Source organism: Oryzias latipes, chromosome 5, assembly GCF_002234675.1.
Source record: "Oryzias latipes chromosome 5, ASM223467v1".
Lineage (NCBI taxonomy): Eukaryota > Metazoa > Chordata > Actinopteri > Beloniformes > Adrianichthyidae > Oryzias > Oryzias latipes.
Genome location: NC_019863.2, coordinates 13,830,791 through 13,858,272, shown reverse-complemented (window position 1 = coordinate 13,858,272; position 27,482 = coordinate 13,830,791). Strand labels below are relative to the sequence as shown.

Sequence of the window (27,482 nt, the reverse complement as noted above, 5' to 3'; positions counted from 1 at the left end):
TTTATATTACATTTTTTGTTTTGCAAGTTGCTGCAGTTTTTTTAGTCATTAAATTTTAGTTCTTCAAATTAGTTCTGGTTAAGAAAAAAAAAACTGCAAACAAACAAGCCAGTAATTAATAAATCAGGCACAAGACTTGAATTTGCTTTAATTTCATAATTTTAATTACAGAATACTAAAAATAACAATACATAAAATGTTTGTTTTTTTAAAAGAAACCATTGAAAGTTACAAAGGTTGTAAATTTTGTAAAGGTAGGATATAAAATCTTTGAGCTGTGGTGAAGAATTGAAAAAGAAAAATAATTCTCATAAAATGTATATATTAACTGTTCTACTACATTAAAAAAAATGAGATGGACACAAACTGCAGACAGACGAGATGAGTCGACACTGCCATTACTGCAGCGAGCTCTCCTTTCCGAAAAAGAAAGGCATGAGATGCACAGCACACTATTTATCAAGTTCTCAAATTATGCTCCAAAGAAAAACTAAACAGGGAGGGGAAAAACCATTTACACCAGAGAGAGGGGGGGGTTCAAAAAAAAAGTGACTTGGTGACTGCTCCCATATTCTCAAACACCTTTACCAAACTGGCCTTGGTTCCACCGACAGTCTTCCACAGGTTCAAGCTGTACAAAAATGAAAACAAGTTTTACGAAATCTCATACTTTAAATCATTCCACCGACAAAGAGAAAAATGGAGGCATGTTTCAGTAACATGGCCATTACTATATTCTACTGTACAACTGGTCGTTCAGATCCACTGAGGAAACCGTGGTCTCACGCTGATGTCAGGGAGTTCACCTGAAGGAAGTGGTCCAGACAGCAGGATGAAGGAGGGGAGGCGTGCATTTTCTAACAGTGTGCTTGATTTTTTCCTCTCTGCATCAGCTGGAGTCACTTTGTCATGAGCCCTTGTTAGTTAGTGATGGTTCAACACCAAAGCAATAATCAAAGGATGGGGAGCATTTAAAAAAAAAAACAACACAGTCTAGGACATTCAGAACCAGTTTGGATGTCCCTCCACATGTGTGACACTTGCTGGCCATAAACAAATGGAGGTATTTCATTCATCTCCTGCCATTTAGGAGACATACTGTCACATTTTGGGCACGTCATAGTCTATCAGATTGCTTTTTTTTTTTTTTTTTAAGAGATACCACGAAGTGGCAGACTAATCATCCCATCTGTGCAGCAGTAGTGGTTTCTGTGGTCCACGAAGACCAGGAGAGACTAAAAGGGATTTGAGACGGTGGGAGGGAAGAAACCAGAAGACATCTGAGAAGTCAGAGGACATTAGAGACAACCGACGTTCAGGTGGAAAGCTTGGACTGGTCTGCACCTTCTGCAACTGGAGTTTTTCTTTTACAACCAGAAATCCAGGAGCGGCTCCTTATAACATGAGCTAATAATGCTGTTCAGGTTCAGATGAGTCCCCCTGAGTTAGTGCACACATCAGAGTCCAGCAGGACTCACACACACAGCCATGAAATCCACAAAGAAAACAAAAGACTGGGTTTAGAATTAGCTTTGGAAAGTGTGAGTCTGTGGCGGTGGGGTCGATGTTAGCGTGGGGGTGGGAGCAAGTTCAGACATGACTATGGCAACCGCCACCACGGCCACCAGAGTCCTGCTCGGCTGTGGAAATCTCTGAGTACTTTGCATTTTCTTGTTGTCGTGTGCGCTTCAGCGTCCCTCCAGAGACAGGGCCGCGTGGTCTGAGCATTCGTGCACTTGTACATCCCAATTCAATACTCTCAAAGGGTTCTGGTCCAGATGCTGGTGTGGCCAGTTAAGCCAGCCGTGTGTCGGTCAGGCAGCCAAGAAGGTAAGACAGGCAGGCTGTGAAGGTGTGTGAGAGCTGAGGCTAGATAAAAGGGGCCGTGTCCATTAGGCCTTTGCTTGGGTCCATGCTGGCGAAGAATCGGACGTCTCGGTCCTTGTCGGACTGCAGAGCCATCACAGTCTCCTCCAGCTTGTTAGAATAGGCACAGCCCGGCTCTCTAAAATAAGCTGGGGGAAAAAAAATCAAAAAAGGAGAGAAAAGGTGACATTTTTGCACAAACAGGACATTCAACATCCAACCCAGCATTTCTGAACCTTGCTCATCATCACATCTTTTTGTTGTGGTTGTTGAAGGTCACACTCCAAGGCTTGAATTACAAGGAAATAAACAATGTTGGGAAACTGCAAATAATCTACACACATGAAATGTTCCTGCTCTATACCTTTTTCCATCACGCTCTGACGTAAAGCCTTGGCCACCAGAACGCGGACATTGGCTACAGGGTCTGTGGAGAGGCTGAGCAGACTGGGCAGGAGATGCTGGCTGAACTGCTCCATGGGCATGCAGTCCTCCTCCACAACAGCCTGCAGGAGATTCAACAGAACGGTCAGTCAGAAAGCTGCAGGAGGAAGTCCGTCAACAAGGAGTTCAGTCCAGAGAAATCACATAGAAAGTCAACAAACAGGTTCATCAACAAAGAGCATTCTATGGCATCAACCTTATCTGATTGTGCAACACTGAAGACAAAAAAACAAGTTTTGTAATTATTTTCAGTTGCAGATAAAACCAGCAACACAAACACCCCCCTTTCTGAGCTGAATTGTCCCTCTTGTGTCTTTGAGGACATTTGATTTGGAGACAGCCATGGACACAGAAACAGGAAAAAAAAAAAAAAAAGTGGAAAGCTGCACTGACTAGTCACAGTTTGTAAGTTGATGGGTAAAAACCCCTCAGAGCCCAGAGCACTTTGCTCACTTTTTGAGGTTCAGGTTATCTGCAAGCTTTAATGTGCATCTGGGCTTTTAAACACAAATGAAGTTCTGTTGTTTCACCATGGCTACATATGTAAAGTATGACATGGGCAAGTAAATGAGTTGATCGTTCCCAGAGAATTGTGGGAGGATTTTATAGGCGGGACCAAGCCGAACACCATCTACTTGCTGGTCTTTAATTGACACTGACAAATGTTTTCTTTTGTATGCGAAAACAGCAGAAACAGCTGATATTCAGAGGAAAGTGTTCCTGTTAGAGATCAAACAGATTCACCAGAAATGAAACAGAGAAAACCACAGAACTTTTTAGTCTGTCCAAGTTTTACTCAAATAAAAATGATTGAATGCATGTTTGCATTTAGGAATCAAAGTCTTCTTTGCTGTATTAAAAATTAAGTGAAAATTTTTCCATCAGTTTTGCTTGTAACTTAGAATCACACAGCAGTAATAAAGTTCACACCGGTCAGTCTGTCTTTTGGTTTAGGAGCTCAGTATCAGCATTTTTATACATTCAGTTGAAAGATTAAAACCAAAATAAACAAAAGCGTGTTCAAAGAATTATTGAGAATACCTCTTCCCTAATATAATGTGGATTCTAAAAGCAAACACAGACCTGGCAGATGAAGGCAAACGCCTGCCTCCCCACCCACTTGGGACAGTGGCAGAACCTCACGGTCAGCTCATTGATGAACTCCAAGCCCAGGTCATCAGCCCTGCTGGCATACAGCTTCTGCAGAATTTCCACCACCTGACGACAGGTAAGAGCACACAACCCACTCAGACCACTTCTAGAAGTTTCAATGAATGAATCAGCAGCTGACAAATTGGAATATTTTCCCCAGATGTCGCCTTGATGCTAAAACCTGAATCATGATGGTTATGGGTTTTTTTCTTCCATGTGTGTAGCATCTAAACTTCCTCTCTATTGTGATACTACTGTCATGTTTCTTTAAATATTTAGACATGTCTTTCTACAAACCCCATTTCTTGTAAACTTACCAGTTTGTAAGAAATCCACCGGACTTCTGACACTTTGTCAGAGCAAAGGGTGAGCGCTATATGTCTGAGGTAGTCGTACACGTCACGGTGGTTGTACAACTCTATTATCAAGATCAGCTGCCTGTAGGAAAAAAAAAAACAGCAACACACAATTATGAAGCTGATAGAAAATAAAGTCAGTTAGAATACCTGTAATTTGAACAGATCTAGGGCTAAAAGAACTATGCCTGATTTTATTTAAGACAGGATTGTGTTATGACTTCATACCTATCAAAGCAGAAATGCATTTATGCTCCATGATATGTGGCAATAGGAGCTACTTATTGCGTTCATGTGCACACATGTTCAGTGTGTTGGTTACTGTTGTCACTGCTTGAAGCAAACGTTAAAAATACACAACAGAAAGGGCAAGCTGCCAGCAATGTGAAGCCCGGACTAGATCCAACTGGCACTAGGACCCTGAAGAGACCACGGTCAAGAAAGAGAATATTCTCCAGACACTGTGTCATGAATAATTCACACTTCTCCATTGACGCATGTTTTTGCCTCAACAGTGCACAAGTGTGTGAGCAGAACCAAATGCTAGAATGTTGTAGAATGACTTTCTTTTTCATGTTATGGTTATCTCTTAAAATATACAGATTTTGGCTTTATTCCCCCCCCAAAAAAAGAAGCTAGAAATACAAATAATTATTATTTACTAATCCAGCAAGAGACAGCACATGAATCTGCTGTCAATCAGGATAATGTGGTGTTAAATAAACATAAAAAAAGGGAATGTACAATCCTAAACCCCTTTTATAGATACAGTGTTCATCCATGGTGGTCTCGCTGTTTTCAGATTTTTTTTAGCGTGATTTTGCATGTTTTGTTTACAACACAATGTGTTCTACATCTTGATTGGCTGTTGACCTCGTCAATCAATTTCCTCTGTGCTGCATCTCCTGTAGAGGATGCTTTCAGCGTTCCCCTATTTACATAAAACACTGATCGAGAACAGATCTTTGTATTTATTCTATAATACTGGGCTCATTTTTCCATGAAGGTCTTAGCTTTGAGAGTTTAAACAAGAGAGAAAATGGGAAAATGTAAAGTCTGTCTGAAAAAGTATCGAAAGTGTGCCTAAAGGCTTTTACAGCCTTAAACATCTATACTCTTACTTTGTGGATTTCACCCATCTCGGTTTAATTATCCCTGACAATAAACGAGGGAACACTGTTATTAGTCTGGCTAAAATATTATGATATCTAATATATTGGTTTGCATCCCTCACCCCCTACTGAAACTGTTTCTTAACACCATAGTAGTAGGTTTGCAGATGACAGCCCCTAAACCTACTACTATGATGGAATCAACCTGGATGAATGAGAGTCCTCATAGACATGTTTTTTAACACAGAAATATGAAGCAGTGCTTTATGAATAAACTGAATAGAAAATGATGTTCAAGTCTGTTGTGTGTGAGGAAACAAAAGTCAACGTACTCTGCCAGCTCATATCTGAATCTCCAGTTGCGACTGTTGTCTGTGACCATGAACTCCTGCAGTTGGTACAGATACTCTCTCCTTTTGTCTGCATGCAGCAGCTGCAACAAGAGAATGACAAACAACATTATCTAGCACACCCATGCCAACGACTTCCTTTGGTTTAGAAATGATTTTTAAAGAGCTTCAACATCTTTCACGAAGCAGCTGTGACTGTACCTGCAGCTTTAGTCTGCATGGGAATTACTTTACCTTTAAGAAGTCATAAAGATGCTTCAGCACGCCGATGCGAACTTCATCCAGATCTTTCAGGAAGCCGTTGAATATGGGAACCAGATCAGCGGCTGTCAGCTGGTCGCCCAGGATAACCGCCAGTTCATGGATAGAGAAAGCCAGTGTGCGTCGCACTTTCCACTAAGAAAGACCACAAAGGAAAACACCACAAGATGACAGCAGCAGAAACAGAAAAACAAGCAGCTTAATAAATGAGTTACTTTTTAAGACAGGAAAAAAAACCTAAGATTTACACAGCATAGAAACAAAGGCTCTACATTCACTGTCTGGTTGAGCTAAGTTTTATTGAGACAAAGGGATTTGCTCAAATATGATTAATTTATTGACATTTTAATCTAATTTAATTTAAAATTGTAAAAAAAACAAAAAACGGTCGCTTTATTTGTCTATAATAAAAAAGTTATAAGGGAAAGATAGAGCAAAGGCAAACAAATCATTTGTCCCGACAGTTTGTAGCTTCAGAGTATGTTCCTTTTGCACGGTGTTGTTTCACAGCTCGGAGGGAAAAATACATCAATACCACAACATTACTGATGAAAAAGGACCAAAGTCAAAATCATTTTAAGCTAATTTTTACAAATCAAACTAGTCTTGGAAGAATAGGAAATCCTAAATGAAATACCAATATGGTTATTGTTTACCTTGTGGCGTATCCCCTCAGGGGTTGCCACAGCCAATCACAATGGGACCTTTTCCACTTGATTGAAACACATTTCTGTGGTACAGCTACCATATATTTCTGATGTTCTTTTCCTTCTATTTGAGAAGAAATCTGTTCAGAAGAGTCATGCAAGTTCCTGACATGTTTCCTGCAGAGTTGTGGCCTCAGCATTTTCAGTCCACACATCATTGTTCTTGCTGTTGAGTCAGGTCACATCCCAACAGCTTAAAGTTCAAATTCTGAACAAAAACCCCCAGAGGAATAAAAAGGCAGCGTCTGAGCAGCCTCTCTATCCAACCTTTTCACACACATTTAAGAATCCAACTTCAAATCTAATCCCATTTGTCTTCTTGAGGTTTTCCTGACCTGTACGTCACTAGCGAGGGTCTCGTACGTGTCCTTCAGACAGTGCCAGTTCTGTCGACCAAGAGTGAGGGCTACTCCTGGGAGGCTGAAGGCACAGTGTTTGGCTATCTCCGTGTCCACCGTCTGGGCTCGTGCCGGGTCTGTCATAGACAGGTACTGGTCCAACAGAGGCTGGGGGATGACATTCTACAGGTGGGGGTCAAACACTGGGTTTAAAATGCATTTCTGTGCTGGTAAAAGTACAAAGGGAAAATCCAACTGACCTGGATTTTAGGTTTATCCTCAGACAACGGGCTGTGAGGAGAGTCTTCTTTCTCCTCCTCTACACTCTCGATTAGTTCACACTCCTGTTAAACACAGATCCACACCATCAGTGTTATAGATTAAAAAAGCAGATAACATTATCAAAAAGGAAGGATTAGCCTTTGGTCTAATAGCCTGACGTTCAATTAAAAGCTGACCATTTTAGTAAATTTAGTCAAAAGCTAAATGAAAGCAAAGAAAAAATAGAATTACAATTGTATAATGGCAGAAAAATCAATTATAATTGGACTTAAACACAAAAGCAGCCTGAATGATCCACAATAGAGATATTTACATGGTTAATGTACCCAGCATCCCAGCGGAGCTCTGAAATTTCAACAAATGATTAAATTCATCCTTTATCTAAACTTGTTTTATGCCGAGAACGGTCAGGAGGAAATTGTTGAAGCCTTTACTATGTTTGAAAGTGATGGGAGGATACGCCCATAACAGGTCACCAGCCTTCAGGAACCAACAATCACACAGTGATTTACAAATTAGACCCACTAAACAACCAAAGAAAGATGTTTTTGGATTGTTGGAGGAAGCTGGAGTGCCCAGAGAAAACCCACACACACACATGGAGAACTTATGAACACAAAAGGGCTCATTATCATTCTAAAGATTATTCCTGCTGCATAAATGTCACTGAAAGTTAAAAACAGACAGAGATTACAATAGTCTCCTACCATAACAGGGGAGCACGGAGGAGACTCCTCCTTATTTTCCAGGGTCTCTGTCTGCGGCTCATCGCCTTGCTCCTGGAGAGGACACGTCTCTGAAGCTGGAACAGTTTCCATGGTTTGCTCTTCTTCTGTCAACGCTCCCTCAATCTCTGACTGCAGTTCCTCAGATTTACACTCTGGGGAAAGGCTTCCAGAGTCGCTCTCAGGCTGCACATCTAGCTGCAGGTCAGGGGGGCTGTTGTCCGTGGGGCTGTCGAGCTGGGCTGCCTTCAGAGCTGCTGACAACACTTGGACTTGAACTGGAGGTAGATTATATAAACAGCTAAATCTACCTGACAGAACAGCGCCAACATCCTCCACAAACATATGCTAGTTTGTATACTCACCCTGTACGTCAGGATCAGCAATGTGAGGTTGCAAACAATCCAAAACCTTCTGGATCTGATCACTGGTAGCTTTCCCGTGGCTAGACTTGGAATCAGGACAATTCTCTTCTAGTTCTTCTGCTTCTTCCTCCTCCTTTTCTTCTGTCTCTGTCACTTCAACAGACGTCTGACAGTTTAACATTTCCAGTTCCCCGCTGATGTCGGGTAGGGGAGATCTCCAATAGTGAAAAGAGTTAAAGTTCTCGTCTGTGTGCTCGGTTCCTTTTGTGATGCTGGGACTTTTTGTTGCTGTTGAGCTGTCACTTCGAACCGTGTGGGTGAAGTTGTCATGCGGCTCTCCAAGAACAGAAGTGTGGTCGTCCTCAAAGTTGTGCAAGTCTTCGCTTTCTGTTGTCGAAACATGCTCTGGTGATGGTGTAGCACGGCCGTCCTGGTTAGGAGGCGTGTGAGGGATGCTTCTTTCTGTGTGGCAGTTGCTTATTTCATTGCAATTCAGGGAGTTAAGCGAGCAGTTGCTAAAAACAGAAAAAAACATGATAAAAGTAGACTTTATTAACTGTTGTGAATGTGTTTGATTATAGAAAACAAAGACACTTGTTTTAACCATGTCAAGGCAACACAGAAGCCTAAAAGTATACAATTAAATTGAGCTGTGATACAGTAGTCATGAAGAACAGAAGGAACCAGGTCACTTCACCTGTCTGATACACACCTGGGAATCTCTGGAAGGGTGCCATCATCTCTGAAGTGAAGGCCTGTGCTGGAGGGGTTTGCAAAGGTGGAGATGAATCGTCCGAGAGATTGAAAGGCAGCCTGTCGCACCTGGAAGGTGAACCAGAAAACCAGCCATATTTATTAGTGCAAACCCAAGAAAGAATTAAATAAAGCCATCTCAAAATGTTTATTTTCCCCAAACTATAGTTACAGTGGGCTATTTAAAAGGAATGTTTTAAAGTCCCACTTTTGATCTATTTTAGAAGTGTTCTCAGTGGTCTTTTAATTAGAATTATGACTGTTTTAGATGAAATTTAAAAAATGTGTCATTTTTTTAGGACATAGTTTCTTTAGAGCATCAGTAATCCGTTACATATCAACCTCTGAGTTGTGGGAGGGACCGTTGGTGTAGAGAAAGCCCACCCCCTTCCCATTACACATCTATTTATATGTTCTCCCACTAGCTTACAGTCCCACACAACCCCAACCTAACATTAGTGGTGCAACAAAAAAGGCAAGCAATATTGGAGTTTTCCAGTCGTACAGTTGGAGCAGATAGTAGCTCAGACGAGGAAAACAAGGATCTGTCTGTCAACAAGCATATGCATCAGAATGGAGCAGAGCAGAGAGCTTGCGGCCTGCTGCAGTAGCTTCTATGTCACACCCAATGACATTTTTGTGCCTGCTTCTGATTCACAACGATTTGAATAAACAAATATTTAGACATGAAATTTTAAGCTTAATTTTCTTTACATATGTCCTCCATCATGTCAATCTTTAATTTAATACTTTTTTAGCCACAAGTCCCAAACAACACATTTGTGGCCCTTTTTACTAAGTAAGTTAAATCCCTGAAAATTTATACACAAGAGAAAAACTAACAACAACAACTGTAGTTTTAAATTATTCAGAGTGGTTATTTTTATGTCAGGGGATGCTAAAAAGGTCCATACAGTTTACTAGCTAACATGAGAGAAACTTTTTTTGTTTTGAGTGCACCTTACCCAGCGGGACTGGTCACTAATGAGGTTGATGAACAAAGGCGACAATTTCGATCGTCGGACTTCTGGAGAAGTGGAATTGGAAACCATCATGAAGCACTCGGCGCAAGCTTTCCTTATGCCCCAAAGGCTGTCTGAACATAGCTCGAAGAACTTGGGCATCTATATTTAGGACAAAAGCAGAACCCCCATCAGAGGACAAAGTAAGAAGCAACTTCCTAATGGAAACCTCAAACATGAATTGACCTTTTAGCAGCTTTAAAAAACAAGTGTTAAAGATGATTTATTAAAACATCTCTGATAATAAAAAAATAAATAAAACAGAAAGCTATTATGTTAAAATCAAATGGGGAAAAAAAAAGTTATTTAGTCTCACCAGTAGTTTTTCTGTTGCTTCCTGTCCAACAATGGAACAAAACTCACCAAAGTTAGCCGCACACACCTGTAACACACCAGAAAAAACAAAAAAAAAGAATTTAGAAAACAATGCAGATACTGAAAAGTGTGTTGTGGTGAAGACTTACCTTCCGCACTTGAAAGAGTCTACCATCACTGCACAGGTCACAAAAACGGGGCAGCAACAGATGCTCCACTGTGTCTTTGCTCAACATAGTTACAACTTTACACAAGATCTGTAACAACGAAATATGCAGATGATGTTGTGCCATCACAGCTTCAGACTGTGCTGCACCTAAACACTGAAACCAGCACAAATGCTCTTACAGCAGAGAGCACTGTAAGCACATGAAACTAGAACCAGCGATGAATGCATTTTGGATCTTTTAATAGTGAATACATGGCAATGATAATTAAACAACAAAGTAAGAAATCTGAGCATCACATATATGAATAGCTGTGGGGATTCTTACAGCAACTGCCTCAATTTTGTAGTCATCATCACTGGCGGGTTCTGTCAGGTCAAGAAGAACTGGACAAACTTTGGTCTCCATGTCGGCTTTGGAGATTAGGCCCTGCTCCAACAGAACAAGCAGGGCTGCCTGACTTGTTTTACGCACCTGAAAAACATGAAGGAAGCAAGTTCATGCAAATAAAAGAGAGAAAAATATTCAACTGCTCCAAAAGATCATTTATTTCAACTATAAAAAAATACAAAACAGACTACCGATAATCCCTACCTGGTTATTTGGATCAGTTAGATATCGGACCACAATAGGTACCAAATATCTTGAAAAAGCGGCTGGGAAGTTTGGCCGACTCTCGTGCAAAAACATGGCGATGTTAGGAACCTGCTCCATTAGCTCAGCTCGCACTGTGGGCTCTGAGAACACATGACAGTTCATGAGGAAAGGGAACACGAGCAAACCCCAGCTAAAGACCATCACAAGAACGTAAAAGCATCTACCTCCATCCTCTGACATTCTGGCAACAGTCTCCATAACACTGATAAAGTCATTTTCATTCTCACTGAACTCTCGAAGCACATCAAGTAGGCCGCGAGCCACGATTTGCCTAGAAAGCAAAAGCTTGAAGTTAATGAAACGCCTGCCAATGCATACAAGCCACTAATTTAAAAAGCACTGACAGAACTGTCAAGAACATCAAGTATGTTAACTGAAAAATGACCAGCCCAAAAAAAACGAAAGAAACTGTTAGTATGGAGTAGGGCTGCACGATATGAGGAAAACTTGCAATATGCAATATTAGTGATTAATATTGCAATGACGATCTATATGAACATGTAGCAAAATAACCAAAAACATCATTTTCATTTCACTGCAACAGTTTAAAAATTGCATTCCAAATGACCCACATCTACATCGTTCTACAAACGAACATTTAACATGATAGAACTCCATCCGATTGGTCTATGATGTAAAGGAGTCCATTCGATTGGTCAAATACAAAAAGGGATTTGTTTGTTTCGTGAAATACTTCAAGCATCCATAAGATTGTTTTAGCATATTTAATGTAACCATTTATTGCGATTTTTGCCGCCTTTTGCGATATGCATATTGCACAGCTTGATATTGCGATAACGACAAATATGCGATACATTGTGCAGGCCTAGTATGGAGCCTGGCGGAGTGTAAATGTCTGTGGAACTGCAGTCAACTCTGCAGAACTCATTACAAACTATGCTAGCATGACAACCGTGCAATCTGATGACTGTAAGACAAGTTCAGACATTAGGCGATAAAACGAAACAGACCAACATTACAAAAAATACGTTTGAAAAAAGTAAGATATTAACATATTGATAACATACTTCATAATACAACTAACCATTTAAGTCAATACAATTTACATTTACAGATAAATAGTTGACAAGACATCAATAAACCAATCAATATCATATATTATTTGAGATTTAAAATGTAAAGACAGTTGTTTTCTACCAAAATTTGTAGAACTAATAATCTGTCTGGTCCTTTTTAATTTTACTTTAAAAATAAACTTCCGTAATTGTTGCTAAATCAAAGCAAAAAGATCTTTCGGCTACCGGTAATTGTTGCTGAGCAACAACTTCTTTGTTGCCAAGACTTCCAAGGTGTGACACGATTCTTTCAACATGAATCACCAACAGGACATGTCAGCAACACAGCAGGTAGAAAATTAATGTCAAGTTTTTATCTATCTATGGTTTCATTTATCATTTACATAAGGAAGAAAAAAATGTTAGCTTTGGTCAAATGTACATTTATGTCATTTATCTTTCTCAAAACACATTGGTACTGTGGAATCCATCATCAACAGTTCAGAGGATGTCAATCAATTCCTCTATTACAAACCAGCCATTGACTACAGAAGCAGCAGAAATGCAAATGTGAGCAATCAGCCTTCTAGTCACGGGGGTCTGAAATCCAAATATGAGCTCTTTGAATGCAGATTTGAAGGGGCTGAAAGCAGGGACTGTAATTACCTGTTGAAGACATTTTCGCTGAAAGCATATTTCTCTAGCCTCCCAAGAGGTGTGAGGTTGTCCTGTCCTGCATCAAGAAAAGCCGTGATGCGAATGCCGTCACAGTCTGACCCGTAGTCATCAAATCCAACTGTGGGAACAACACAGAGGGTTGTTTACAGGGATGGACGTTGTAAACAAATCCATGCCAGTATTTTGTAATGGGATTTTGTCAAGAAACACTTGGCCAACATATCAGTACTTTCAAAGGACCGAATTATAAAAAATAAAAATGAGTGCACACGCAAAGCTCTATTTAATAATATTTGTAAGTTTCCTTTTACGATTACGCAGCTTTTAAATTTGCAGTTGCTAGTTAAAGTAAAAGTATTGTCTAGTCTTTTATAACAGCAATAAAAAAGCTAATTATGATGAGTGTGTGTGTGTGTGTGTATATATATATATATATATATATATATATATATATATATATATATATATATATATATATATATATATATATATATATATATATATATATATATATATAATTTGTGAAAAGCTCCCTGAAGGAATAAATAAATAAATCACAAATTCATTTATGACAAAAATAACATATTTTAAACATTTTTTTTTACGTTTAGTAAAGTTTTACCAGCATACTTACAGTCATCCATATCATCATGACTATCTTCAAAGTATAAAGATAGACCTGCAAAGACAAGCAGAAAAGAAGAGGCTTTTCTAGTAACTAACACCCTCACCACACCATCACCACTTCTCCCACCATGTACTGTAAAGGAATCATGATGGGGAAGATTTTCTGCGGTTCTGACCAGAAAGTTTCATTTCAGTAACACAAAGTTTGGCCGAATAAAAACTTTCCAAGAGAAAATGCATAACGCTAACCTTTTGTAATAAACAATTTCCCCACATTTAGGAAGATGTAACATTAAAGGGAGGATGGACTTTGTAGAAAACAAGAAGCAAACACAATTTTTTTTTTTATGTCTTTACATTTTTAGTTTTACCTGGTTTTTTACACTGTTGGTCCAAAGAAAATTCTACATTTATTAGGAAGTATTGCCATTTTTCCACCTACCCTATTATGCTAAACAAAACATGATGTGACTCAGCACATAAAAACACAACATGCTTCAGTCTGCAGCCTCTTAATGAAGTTTAGTGTACACAAATCGCTGATCAGGTTAAATCACAGCCCCCATAATGAATAACAGAGGCTATAAAAATGGATGAGGCTGTGTTAGTATTTTCTAAATGAACACAATCTGAAATGACTTTTTAGTTTTGATTTTAGTTTTAAAACAAAAGTTTAACACAAAAAAGTACGTATTTGGCATTGGAAAGATGCCTTGTATGCTTATTGTTATTGTTAGCTGTACACCTGATGTTCTGCTTTGGATCTAGTACATTTGGTCATATTAGACACATTTTGATTATTTAAAAAAATGTGTCATTTGATTGAAGAATAAAGAGTGCTAATGGTAAAAATAAGATACTATATTGCAGTGTCTTTTATAGTTTGCTTTTTCAGTCAAATACAGTCCAGATGTGTCTTTTCTGAGTCCAACAGAGGAAATAAACACTTCATCTGTAGAAGCACCGTGCAATATTATACAGCTATATCCTTTTATTTTTGTTAAAACATTTTGATTTAGGAATCAACATGTTCAGAGTTGGTCCAAATTCAATTACATTTTCATATTTGGCATTACATTATTCTAACAGTAACAGAAATAACTAACCAAAGGAAATGAAAGTATATAAAGAAGACCAAAAACTGATCAAATTTAAATTCAAAAACCAAATATAACAACACAAGGTTTATGATCCTCATCCCATAGCCCATCTGTGATGACAGAATCTATGAATCTAGACCTTTTAGAAAGTCTATTTATATATTTCGTGATTTATTTTATTAATAAAATTCCTTAACATCATTATTAGCATAGTATTAAGTTAATTAATAAAAACAAAAAAGCCCAAGCGTCATCAAAAAACAACTTTTAAGTCAAGGAAGACCACAAAACGTGTGCTAAAACAGAGAAAGCAAAGCAAACCAAGTGAAGGAAGTGGATCATGTGTTTACAGTTAGACATTGCAAGCAAAGGAATGTGCTACAAATTTGAAGCACTTTCTTTTAACAAAATTACATCCAAAAAACGTGTTTCGTGACTGAAGAAAACATCGAGACAGGCTTCAAAGCATCTTTTGAGCAGTGGGGTGAAGAACAGCAAAGCCGCTTTGTTATAGTGTAAAGAAGGATTTGGTCAGCTACTGGCTAACTGTATGTAGCTATCAAGCTAACGTTTGCTCTGTCAACAGGTCGAAAATACGTAAGCAAGGACGGACAACAAGCTTTTAAGAGTTGAAAGTTGTTCTTTACAAGCCAAACTAAACGGAAAGTGACGATATTTGTTTAAAAAACGACCGGAATGGGACTTAATTCGACACCGCTCAGTAGCTGTCGTTAGCTAGTTAGCTAGGGTTGCCAATAGTGCTAACGCGGCTTTAGCACGATTTAGCAACACGGGTACCAAAAACAGCTAACATGAACGTCTTTATGTAATTTCTACACTTTCCTGAAACAGATTTGAAACTTGAAAAATGTGAAAGTGAAAAATAATATTAATTGGAGGTTTTAAAAAGTGTATTACCTGCCATCTTGAGTATTGGCTCGGCTCTGCGGGCTGCTGTCACTACCCCACAGCTGTCACTCAAACACGGCGGCGAACTACTTCCTGAAAGTATTTCCTGGTGCTAGACACTGCATATATGCTGGTATATACGGGCTGCATATCTTTGGAGCGAATACTTACGTAACCTTTTTGCAGTTCAAACACAAACTCGACATAACTGAGCGTGGACGCGTCACGGAGTGTGAGGCTCTTTGTGTACCTTCACACACACACAAACACACAAAAAGAAGAGCCAATGTAATCACGTGACCACACGCCGAGGTTCAAGATGGAGACCGAGCAATTTGGAGGGTTCGCTGTGTTAGCTAGCTGGATGCTTACAGTAAACGACATTATGCCTGTATGACGGGCTGTAGGACCTTTGAGATACTTTTAATAACAACCCAGAGATGTATATTATCCATCTATTGACAACCATGAAACGAGACTGTTCGTAATCATTCCCACTCAAGAAAATTCAAGATATAAACAAGCAAGCAGAAGAGAAACTGTCCATGATCTTCATCTAAAGTCACTCTGAAAGAGGAGACTGATATGGCGTTGAGAGAGTTAAAAGTGTGTCTCTTAGGGGTAAGTAGCTATTGATTTTTAGATAAACATAAACAAAAATGATTATTGCATATTGTGTTAAAACGAGCCTCGGTTAATCAAAAGGGGAACGCCTTAAGTTCCTCGTTGTGTAAATCGACCTCTTAATTCTTGTAATGTTTGTATAGATTTATCGGCCTTTGTCTTGCTCAACTTAAACCGACACTTTTAGAGCATCATCTTCTTATGGGGAGTTATTCATAATTTGTTTAAAGGATGTCATTTTCAAAACTTCGGCAAAGTTCCGGTTTTTTATTTTAACGTTGATTTCTGAATTTTCATGACCTAAATATGTTTTTTTGTTTTTATTTGTTGCCTAAAGTTGGAAGTTTACACGAGTCAGTGGTTTTCATCGAATAATTGCAACATATTGTACGCGTTGAATAAAAGTACAAAGACCTACAACTGTCCCAGACAGTTTTGTTGTCAGGGATTTTTGCTCTCTTATTTTGAAATTTTACTGAACAGGTTGTGCTTTGATCAGTAAGTAAAGTCGTCGGTTTAGGGGCTGTCATCTGGACTTGGTTTTTAAAGTTAGAAGACGTTTCACTTCTTATCCAAATGGATGAATGAGAGTCTTCATAGACATGTTTTGATTAAGTGTGTAAAGATTCATTTATCAACGATACGATTCATATTTAATATGTGTTCATTTAGAACAACCCTACTGACCTAAAATCGATCCAGGACATATTTAGCCAAAAATTCAACCAGTGATAAGATATATACCTGGGCACTGAACAGGTGAAGTTTTCCAGATTCCTTGTTTCTTGCAACATAATCAAGTATAAATTAAACATGTGTCCAAACAAGAATTAATGGCAAATCCATTCACATTTAGTTTTCATAAAGTTCAGCCCACTATTGTTTTTCTACATTAAAATAATACAAACTGAACATTATTAGAACATTCTATCACACTCTATGGTCACATGTCTTTGCAAAACTCCAATTTATTTCCACACATTGGACTGGATCGATGTCTTGATCATTTTTTGCTGCCATCACATGCGTGTCGTCTGCTGTGATGATACCTGGTCATAGTAAAATAAACCTAATGTGCCTTAATCCCAATGATCATTTCCAGTATCAATTTAATCCATTTATTTCGTTTATTTTAATAATCAAATCAACCTTTATTTATGTAGCACTTTTACAACACATGTCACTCAGTGCTTTGCATAAAATACAATCAAATTGAAAAACAAAATGACACGACAAACAATGCCGACAACCCCCCCCCCCCCCCCCCCATACACACACACACACACATACATACACACACCATGATAAAAAGAGTGATAAATTGATGGAATGTAGAGACCTGGCTTTGTACTGAAGTGGGGAAACAATATTTTGGAGACATGTCCACATCAGTGACCCCCCCCACCCAAGTTCACGGAGTACACTACCACAAGAGTGTATATAGGTCAATTTAATTCAATTAGCAACTTGCCTCATGGAGATCAATCTGGTTGGATTGTAGGAATATGACTCATGATAATCAGAAAGGGAACAGCATGTATAGTATTATACTACAGACTACTTCCTTAGTGCTTGAAGGGACAAGAAGTGGAGTAAGAATGCAGAGACAGGTTCCTCAGCTTGCTGTGGAGATGAAGGTGGACACTAAACGGGTTATCATCAAAGCACAACTAATTTAGAATCTTCTTAATCTTTCATGAATGTATTTGAGGGAGGAAGTCAAATGCATGCAGGGAAACCAGTAATGCCACATACTTATTAGGAGTTTTCATTAGAAGACCAAGGCCAACGTTCCTGTCAGATCTTCAGCGTGGAAAACCTTCAAGTGACGGAGAAAGAAGATGCCAAAGTTGTATAGTTTGGTTTTTTTCTTTGTCTCTGCAGGACACTGGAGTTGGAAAAACAAGTATTGTGTGGAGATTTGTGGAGGATAGTTTTGACCCAAACATCAATCCAACCATTGGGTAAGTGTCTACTGTTTTCAAGCCTCAAGATTGTTTTGATTTTTGGTCTCTTGTTGCTGTAATCTTTAAAAATGTCATTTTACACATTTGTCACAAATGTCATTAATCTTTAAGTTTTATGATGTTTTTAGTTAAACAGATCACAATTATAATGCAGCTTTTCTCAGTAACCTTTTGAGTTTTGTCATGTTTTTAGAAATATATAAATTCTTCTTAGCTGTGCGGTTCTGCAACTACACAAGCCAATAAACAAAACAACCATTGATTTGGTTCACACTTTCATTTAGCTGCATTTATGGAAACTTCACCTAAATACTATTCTGACACTTTTCACCTTTTTTTGCTGACCGGTCAAACCCACAATATGGAACTACGGGACAGAACATAATTGTTTACATATCAGGGAATAAATTTACTATAAAATTATAATAATGACACCATTTATTAGGAATATATCTGACAAATGCAAACCTTTTTTATATTACTGTTTGAAATATTTGGTATACTTTTATTATTTGTTGAAATATTTACTTTTTTTTTAAACCCTTGTGCCATACTATGGGGTCCAGATGACCCGATCCTTACATTGACGTGTTACCCCTAGCATGACACAGGTGGATAAAGGTGAAGAGGATTTCATGTAATCCATAGACACCAGTGATGATCACAAATCATTGAAGAAAAAAGGTTTAGCACACTGTCTGGTGGGGTCTAGATGACCCCACTCCCAATGTTAAAGTGCCATAGCATAAGGGTTACAGCTCCACATGTCATTAAAATTTAAGACTGATGTGGTTTAAATGAAATTCCAAATGACAAAATGACATCAGGCTCTTTTGTAAACGTTAGCAGTTAAAAGGAAATCAAGAGTGTTTTTTTGTTTTTTGAATATACATATTTAAGTCTGAAGGGTCTTAAAGATGCTTTACCTCTCCACCAGGGCATCCTTCATGACCAAAACGGTGCAATACCAAAACGAGCTGCACAAGTTCTTGATCTGGGACACTGCAGGACAAGAGCGGGTTTGTATTCCACACTCATACAGTAGCCTCAAATTCTGATTTTCAGTGACTCGACAACAAAAACGTTAAATAAAAGCAGATTGTTTAGTCGTATCATTTCTATTGCTTGCTTTTACAGGAGGCAAAATAGCTCTTGGAACGTCAGTCACTACCTTATGAAGACTCTAAGCATGCAAGTACTGAGTACTTCAGACAGGGGGCAATATCTTCCTGTTTAAGTTTCAAGTTCAGGCTTTTTATGTTTGTCGACTTCTCTGCTTGCTCATGATTGAGTCTCTTTTTTTCAACTCTTAAGTTATAGGTTCTTTAAACAGTTAGTAGTGTTTTTAAAAGATTAAGTATTTAAGTAATCTTTCTTCTTTCTGTTTCTTTCTCTTTTTTATATTCATAGGAAAAAAAATTGTGAGTCTGTGGTTGCCTTATGTGCTAATCTATAATTTCCCATCTGACAGATGGGGGAAAAAAAACACATTTTGATGTTTTAGCACCATCTCCACAATTATTTAAGTAAAATCCACACCAACACCCGGACAGATATTGTGTAGTAATCAACTTTCTCTTTTGACTCACACTTTATAAGAATCCTTTGTCCATGTTACTCATTCCTTTCTTGCCTTTGACTTTTTCTTTTTTTTTTTTTTTTGTACAGTCTGGAGCTGTTGTTTAGGATGTCCTGTTGCTAAAGGGACACATCCTTCCTTCTTTGTTTGACCCTTCCTGGCAGTTGCCTCTCCACAGCACTCTTTAAAAAAAGGACAGCAAAGTAAAACCGGAATTTCTCATTCGGCTTGCTTCTTATCTGAAAGGAATGACTTCTATGCCACTTAAAAATGTTTTTTTATTCCCACAAAAAAAGTTGTCTGTGTTCAACCCAAATTATTTTGCTTTTAACATTTCTTTGTTTTTAATTTTAACATTGGCTCTCTGCATGTTTTTGTTTGCATTTTTTTTGTGCAAAAACAAAAACACACAAATCTAAGCTATAACATAGAGAAAATCTGGGTGCCATCCACTGTCTCAAACCCATAAGTCAGAACAAAATGAGGTTTTAAGAGAACGTACAAGCTCAACTGTCAGCAGCCCACCGGGCTGCGCTGTCTGACTGCTCTTTATCACATGAAAGAAGCAGATGGACGCTTGCTGCATGTGGAACAGGAGTTTTTTCTTTCATTACAACCAGCTCATGCTTATATCAATTAATCAGCTCCTCTGGGTCATCCCAGGAGCAGTTTTCAATGTTTCTTTGTGGCCAGATGTCTGGCCTTGCTGCGATTGCTCTTTGGGCTGAGGCGAGTATAGACCACACAGGACTGGCTCATGCTCGCCAACTGAGCAGACAGTGCTCTCCTCAGTGCCTCTGCCAAGTATCCCGGGCTGGATTCTTGCTGGCAGTCTTGGGGCCAGTAACAACTGTTATTATGTGGAATGTGGGCTTTCCTGGGATAACACTGTCACTCGGATGGATCGTTTATTCCGTCCTATTGTAAAAGGAAAATACAATTTGCAGGAATTCAGGGTCATTCTAAATGGGAAGCGATGTTTTTTTCTTTTCTTTTTTTCTTTTTTCTCCAGAGCTGTTGATATAAAAGCAAGAATTTAAAGTCTTGCACTTGACACTTGCACATTTTATCAATTAACCAGCTTTCCAAGGTCATCCCTGGAGTTTTGAAAACATCTGTTTTTTGTCTTAGAATTTATTTCTGTTGTTTGTTTATTACAGTTCAAATTATTTTCAATTTAGGTTTAATGAAACTTCGAGTAATGCGTTTTGTTTTGTTTTTATAAAACTGTGCCAGTGTAATAGTTGAGCCTCAATCCATGAAAAACCACAAAACTATTTAATGTTGTTGGAAGTAAAACTTTATTGCTGTGCTCTTATATTAAAGAGAGTTATGCAGTAACCTTTTTTTGTTTAGGAAAAAAGTAACTGGAACAAAGTCGGGGTCTGAAAACACAAGAAAAAGTTTTAGCCTTTTTTTCTCTCAATGCCAATTACTAGAAATGATGTGAGATCAAAGAAACAATGCAGGTTAAGCAAATACATTTATATTTAGGCATTTATTCAAAACAACGTAAAACGAGTTGTACTACAAGCAGAACCATTAAACTAATTAAATACAGTTGAAACCAGAAGTTTACATACACCAACAAGTTTACATACAATTTGGGAAACCCCAGATGATGATGTCATCTCTTTAGAAGCTTCTAATAGGTTTATTGACAGGATTTGAGTTGATTAGAAACACACCTGTGGATATATATTAGAGAACATTCTAGAACACACTTGCTTTTTTGTAAAACCTCATGGGACAGTCAAAAGAAATCACTCACGATAGTAGGAAGACAATTGTGGATTTGCACAAGTCTGGTTTATCCTCGGGTGTAATTTCCAGATGCCTGAAGGTGCCACGTTTATCTGTTCAGACAATTTTATGCAAATATAAACATCATGGGAACATCCAGCCGTCATATCGCTCAGGAAGGAGATGGGTGCTGTGTCCCAAAGATGAACATACTTTGGTCCAATGTGTCCAGAACGACCCAATGCCGAAGGCAAAAGTTGTTGCGAAGATGCTGGCTGAAGATGGTTAGAATGTGTCATTATCAAGAAACGAGTACTGGACAGACATGGGCTGAAAGGCTACTCTGCCAGGAAGAAGGCACTACTCCAAAAGAAATGGAAAAGCCAGATTAAAGTGTGCTAATGCACACAGGAATTAAGACTTTCATTTTTGGAGACATGTCCTGTGATCTGCCATAACTAAAATTGAACTTTCTGGCCACAATAACCATGGTTATGTTTGGAGGAAGGAGGGGGAATCCTGCAGGACTCAGAACACCATCCCAACTGTAAAACATGGTTAAGGTAGCATCATGTTGTGGGGTTGTTTTGCTGCTGGGTGGGTCTGGTGCACTTCACAAAACAGATGGCATCACGAGGAAAGAACAGTTTGTGGAAATATTGAGGCAAAATCTGAAGACATCAGCCAGAAAGTTGAACCTTGGGCACAAATGGACCTTTCAAGTGGACAATGGCCTGAAGCATATCGCTAAACTCGTTACAAAGTGGGTTAAGGATAACAAAGTCATTGTTTTGGAGTGGCCATCACTGGATCTAAATCCCATTGAACATGTATGGTCAGAGCTGAAAAGGCGTGTGCGTGCAAGGCGACCAACAAACTTGGCTCAGTTTCACCAGTTCTGGGCCGGTTCTGGGCCTTATGGAAGGATATCCAAGACGTTTGACCCAAGTACTGCAGTTTAAAGGCAATAGTACCAAATACTAATGAAAAGTAATGTCATGATAAAAGTCATAAAAATCGTCTTTAAAAAAAGCTAGTCTCATTATTCTGACATGTGTCATATAGAAATAATTTTGATTGACCTAAAACAGGAAAGTTTTACTTTTATTTCATGTCTATGAGGGAAAAAAAGGACGTGTATAGTTTCAATTGTAGCTTCTGGCGTCTCCTTAATCAAAGTTAAAATCTGGTGAAGAATGAATACAGAACTATTATTGTTCTTTTAGTGTTTATCTAATAACATCTCATCTTCATCTTCCAAAAGTTTCGTGCTCTGGCGCCGATGTACTACAGAGGATCAGCAGCGGCCGTCATTGTATATGACATCACTAAAGAGGTTATTTGCTAATGTACTTTTACAAAAAATATGTACTCAGAAGATGCTGTTGATACTTCTGCTCATTGTTTACCCGCTGTACCAGGACTCCTTCCAAACACTGAAGAACTGGGTCAAAGAGCTTCGCCAGCACGGACCTCCCAATATAGTGGTCGCCATTGCTGGCAACAAATGTGACCTGTCAGATGCCAGGTAAGCCTCAGATGAGGTTATAGCATGTGATGATAAGCTATGCTAACATGCAGCGTAGCAATAACTCCTTGAGAAATATGTGTTTATGGAAACATGTTGTGAAGATAAACATTTTGTAAGGTTATGCTGTGGATTCCTGTTTTTTGTTGCTATATCACTATCTCACACATCAATTACCCGTCTCCCAGGTTTATATTCCACACCGACGTAAAATCCCCCACTTCACACCGGCAGGGAAACCTTTGTACATTTTTCAAAATATTGCCCTCGATGTGTGTTTTACAGGGAAGTGTCAGAAAAGGATGCCAAGGACTATGCTGAGTCCATCCATGCCATCTTTGTGGAAACCAGTGCCAAGAATGCCATAAACATCAACGAGGTCTTTACAGAGATAAGTGAGTGTGTTTTTGAATACTCTAAGCAGCTGGAATCAGCAGATTTACCTTACCGTCAAGGTAATGGTAGGAAGAAAACGTTTTAGTAGTGCATTTTTAAAGCACCTAAATAATAGATCATAATGAAATTGATTTGTTCTTGCTATTTATTCTCATGGCTGTTTGACAGTTAAATAGCCTGCATGTTAAGGCAAATGAGTTTAGTCATGTTAGTCGCAGGTTGATGCTTTTTGGAGCAAAAAGCTAATGGCGTTGTACACTGGAGCATTTAATCTGGTTTTATTAGTGTCAAATAGTTCTGTTTTTGCTTGAAATATTCACATAATTTGGTTTAAAACTGCATTCCGGCTTCTTTATCTGTCTGAATTGAAAATAAATAAAAGGAGATAGGAAGGACTTTGAAATGAAGAAAACCCAGAAACAGCACAGAGAGGTCACCTTTTTATGTCAAGTCACAGATGTTACTCCTAGATTGAAAGAATTTACTCAGATTCCTTTTTTAAAACTTTGATGCAAAGTATTGCTTCTTATAAAATAACATTTGTATTACCTAAATATGATTCAGTGGATACACTTTTTTTTTATTCTAAAGGCTTAAATGGAGGTTTGGGGGTGTTTTGTTCTGCATGTATAGACATTTCTTGCACCTCTCTGCACATAATTGATATAAAGAACAGAGAAAATAAATACAAAGTTTTATTTTAACTATTGAACAAAACTTAAAAGCCAGAGTTTAAATTTGAAAAAAAAAAGAAAAATCTAGTTGAAACCCTGAAAGTGCATGTTTGTCCCTGCAGGCAAGCGCATTCCCGTTGTTGATGCAGCAGGGGGAAGCTCGGCGAAAAGTATCAAACTAGGACGGCAGGTTTCAGAGTCTCGCAAGACGTGCTGCTGATGATGGGAACTGTCCTAAGAAGACCCGAGATGTGACCTTTGCTTCCCCGCAGTGCTTCGGACCTCCACTCACTCTCAAACCTCCCATAATAACCAGCAGCTGGGTGCAGTGCGACTGACTGACAGCTGCAGAAAACACGTTTTTATGACGTTGAGTGGAGATAGGTCATCATCCATCACCTCGAACATGATGACAGGAGAAACATTTTTGTGCAACAATGAGTGCATGCATTTCTAAAGAAGCCTTGTGCAATTGTATCATAGCCAAAGTATGATTAGAATTTTTAAGTTTGTAATACATGGATTGAGAGGTCATTTGTACTTGTACAGTTGTACAAATCTGCTATTTTTGAGCAGAAAAGAGCAAATCAGTTATTTTGATAGCCCTTAAGTTATTGTATTTTACTTTGATGGGTAAGTATCACTTAAAGAATTATCGACTTCAAGAGCAAACTGTCCTTAGTATCAATGCATGAACTCTTTTCTTTTGTTTTGTATTATTATTATTTTTTACAAGAAACTAAAAAAAGCATGTTATCAGCTACACTCGTGACTGATTGTCCTGAGCGCCTTGTTTAAATCGGTTGGTGTGAGTTCTGATCAGCTTAGGGTTTCTGTGCTGTGGGAAACAATTGCCCAGTAAAAGATGAAGAAATGAAAGGTATGTGGGACATTACTTCCTCTGTATGCTGGGAACAGCTCAGCATTTAGTAGTATTGGTGCCTCTGCCATGTTTGCTCAGTAAAGATGTAGCTGAAGCAGAGAGATAAATACAACTTTGGAAGAAGAAAAAAAAAGGGCTGTCTAGTTTATCTTTGGTGTTTAATGTGCTGTCTTTCATCATCATGTTGCACTAAAAAAGGGATGTCTCTAAAGTTCCCTTTATTTTTGAGCTTTTTGTTGCTTTGACTTTTGGCTTTTGAATATCAAACAATAACTTAAAATTGTAAACTTAAATCTCAGAATTAGCCTTTTGAAACAACCAGTCTGCTGTTCAGTAAACGGCCCCTAGAGGCATTACAACGACTCCTATGTTCCATGCTGTACACGGTTTACAGAGAATCGTGTCAGTGCTTAATGGTCACTGGTGAGCTGCCCACTTTTTAGTCTTTCTCTGCTTCTTGGAATGCTAAACAGCAAGTTAAATGATAATTTTTGTTTTTTATTGTCCCATCTTCTCTTCACCACCACTTCACCTAATCAGTACCAGCTTTCATACCTAGTGATGAGATGAAAACTGTCAGATCATACATTTCTATTTTTTTTTCTCATGTATATCAGGTTAGCAGAAGTTTTATAGCAGCCATGGGGCTGTTGACCCCCTGCTGAACTTTGGTCACTATTCTGCTCTGAATTAATTTGATTCTCTGTTCCAGAGTCGCCCTATTAATCCCCCCCCCCCCCCCCCCCCCCCCCCGCTTTTATGTTTTATGCGTCAACAATCGGACCTTGAGCTTGGTTCTAATTGTGGCGTAATGCATAAGAGTTTTTCCACTTTTCCAGAGTATTTAAATTCCTGGACATGGTTTTCATGAAGCTGTTCAGAGTTGGCCCAATTGGGGACAGGCAGCACATTATGGCGGGATTCAAAACTCACTAATTATGTCTGTTATTTTATCCCTGTCTTTCGGATTTTCAAATTCCTTTTTTATTTTTTACAAACAAGACAAAAAGTAGAGTGTATTTCATTAGTTATATCAAACATATGGTCTCATTCCCTCTGACTCTGTCAAAGGATTTTTCAATGTTGAATGCACCTAATGCAGACTTAATAACTCTTTCTTTCAGTTGTAGTTGAGTAAATAGATTGAGAATGAGACATCTGTCTTGTTCTTTGATTATTTTCAGAGTAAACTGTCTCTAACATTTTAGTCATCTTTGCTTTCAGCTCTTGCCAGTCTTTATTGCAATTTCATTCAGTTTAAAAGGGAAAATGTCCTCATACTTCTTACTGGGGAAATTTTGACCCATATTATGAATGTTGCTGCCTGTTGTGTTCTAAAAATCACACTATGGAGGGGTCTTATAAAATGTCATAGCATTTTAAGTCTTCATATGTTGTGCCAGGTTTTGCTCACGTTCCTTTTTTTTATATGAAAGCTGTCATGCCAAAGCTGTTTACCCACCCACTAATTAATTAATTTTTAAGGTTAATGTTATGCTGAAATGCTAATTGCATGAAATTGTGATATAAAACCTGAATATGTCTGGAAATTAAAGACTATATCAATAATGTTCCTTATTTTGGTTTTGTATTAAAAACTGTCTTGGGCTGGCCCAGGCAATGTGTTTCATCTATATTATGTATCTTTTATTGTGGAGTTATATGGCACCAGCTCACACACAAATGAATGAAATACTCCTATTTACTTGTGTCTGAGCGCAGTATATCTGTTCACCATTTGTTGTAAAACAGTTAGCATTGTATTATTTGTGGCATTTTACTGTTGTACAACTCTTGGGACAAAATGCGTGAGAGCTCTTGTTCAATAATCCAAATGTGTAAAAAGGGAATTGTTTGTTGGTTACTAATAAAACTGACAAATACGCCGAATGCTTGGTGTGTCACACAAGAATGAAAGAATGCTGTCTGACTGAAAATGCTCATAAAGAGAATTGTTCTCTGGGGATGTTGTAATTGTATTGTTTTGTTCTGGCAGCTCACTGCATGGCTATATCCAAAAATGGCATTATAATGTATTAGAGGGAGTTTCCACTACAACTAGTTTTATCATTAAGGCTACTTAATGAACTGACATTCCTTTCTAAGACGCTTTGTTTATTGGATAGTAGTTTGGTGCTTTTTTTATATATATTTGGTAAAAAATTTACATCTGATTTACTCACTATGAATAGACATATTCCGAAGCTTCACATTTAATTTAAACACAAACATTTGTTAAAAAATAAAATTATCAGCACTAGGGGCAATCAATCGACTTTATTTATGAACTGATTTATATTCCCACTATCCAGTGTGGGAACTAGCAAGTTCACTGAATCAAATTGGCCTATACCATTACAAAATTGCTTCAAAATGAAATAAATTAATAATAATCGAAAATACCATTTGGATTCAGGCATTGTAGGTTGATTTTACTTTAACTTAAAAAACGACCAAGTACCATGATCACAGCGAAGAAAATGCACACGTGATGGCAGCAAAAGATGATCAAGTCATTTCAGTCCAATGTGTGGAAACACTGAATTTTGCAAAGACATGACGATGGTAGGATGTTCTATTTGGAATATTATGGTATAAATTAAATAGTTTGTGAAATGAATCGTTATACTCCTAATCAGCACAAGTAAACATGTTGAAAGGTATGAAAAAAATCAGACAACTGAAAATCAACTGGTCATAAAATGATCTTTTAAATTATTCATCAGTTTCTGGAAGTATGAGTCCCACACACGTTGCATTCAAATTGTTTTATTCTTTAAAGTAAATCCTAACAAAAGGTAATCACGTGGGCGTGGTGGCTCCACCCCCTCAGCTCCAACAGCCACGACTGCAACTCGACATCGCGCCTCCACCCCTCCCCACCAG

General features: G+C 38.3%; 2 protein-coding genes across 4 annotated transcripts; one reads left to right on the top strand and one right to left on the bottom strand.

The window, feature by feature from the left end:
• Window positions 1-141: 141 nt before the first annotated feature.
• ppp4r1 (protein phosphatase 4 regulatory subunit 1) lies at window positions 142-15,429 on the bottom strand. 3 transcript variants are annotated; one of them, XM_020703225.2, is made up of 21 exons: window positions 15,374-15,392; window positions 15,212-15,295; window positions 13,201-13,245; window positions 12,555-12,684; window positions 11,037-11,143; window positions 10,810-10,952; window positions 10,543-10,689; window positions 10,198-10,305; window positions 10,050-10,115; window positions 9,677-9,835; window positions 8,671-8,780; window positions 7,959-8,473; window positions 7,576-7,871; window positions 6,847-6,930; window positions 6,584-6,769; window positions 5,515-5,676; window positions 5,263-5,363; window positions 3,780-3,900; window positions 3,394-3,528; window positions 2,231-2,372; window positions 142-2,015 (listed from the first exon to the last, which is right to left on the bottom strand). In XM_020703225.2, the coding sequence occupies exons 2-21, from the start codon at window positions 15,216-15,218 to the stop codon at window positions 1,870-1,872; spliced, it is 2,910 nt and encodes a 969-aa protein (XP_020558884.1). In that variant the 5' UTR covers window positions 15,219-15,295; window positions 15,374-15,392; the 3' UTR covers window positions 142-1,869. The 3 variants fall into 3 exon arrangements, with proteins under 3 accessions (XP_020558884.1, XP_011473288.1, XP_011473289.1); XM_011474986.3 differs by having other exon boundaries at window positions 15,212-15,429; XM_011474987.3 differs by having other exon boundaries at window positions 7,576-7,847; window positions 15,212-15,429.
• A 76-nt stretch (window positions 15,430-15,505) lies between these two features.
• On the top strand, window positions 15,506-26,560 carry rab22a (RAB22A, member RAS oncogene family). The gene is made up of 7 exons (XM_004068808.4): window positions 15,506-15,823; window positions 17,711-17,790; window positions 18,731-18,812; window positions 22,380-22,451; window positions 22,537-22,643; window positions 22,929-23,038; window positions 23,836-26,560. The coding sequence occupies exons 1-7, from the start codon at window positions 15,788-15,790 to the stop codon at window positions 23,931-23,933; spliced, it is 585 nt and encodes a 194-aa protein (XP_004068856.1). The 5' UTR covers window positions 15,506-15,787; the 3' UTR covers window positions 23,934-26,560.
• The last annotated feature ends 922 nt before the right edge of the window (window positions 26,561-27,482 follow it).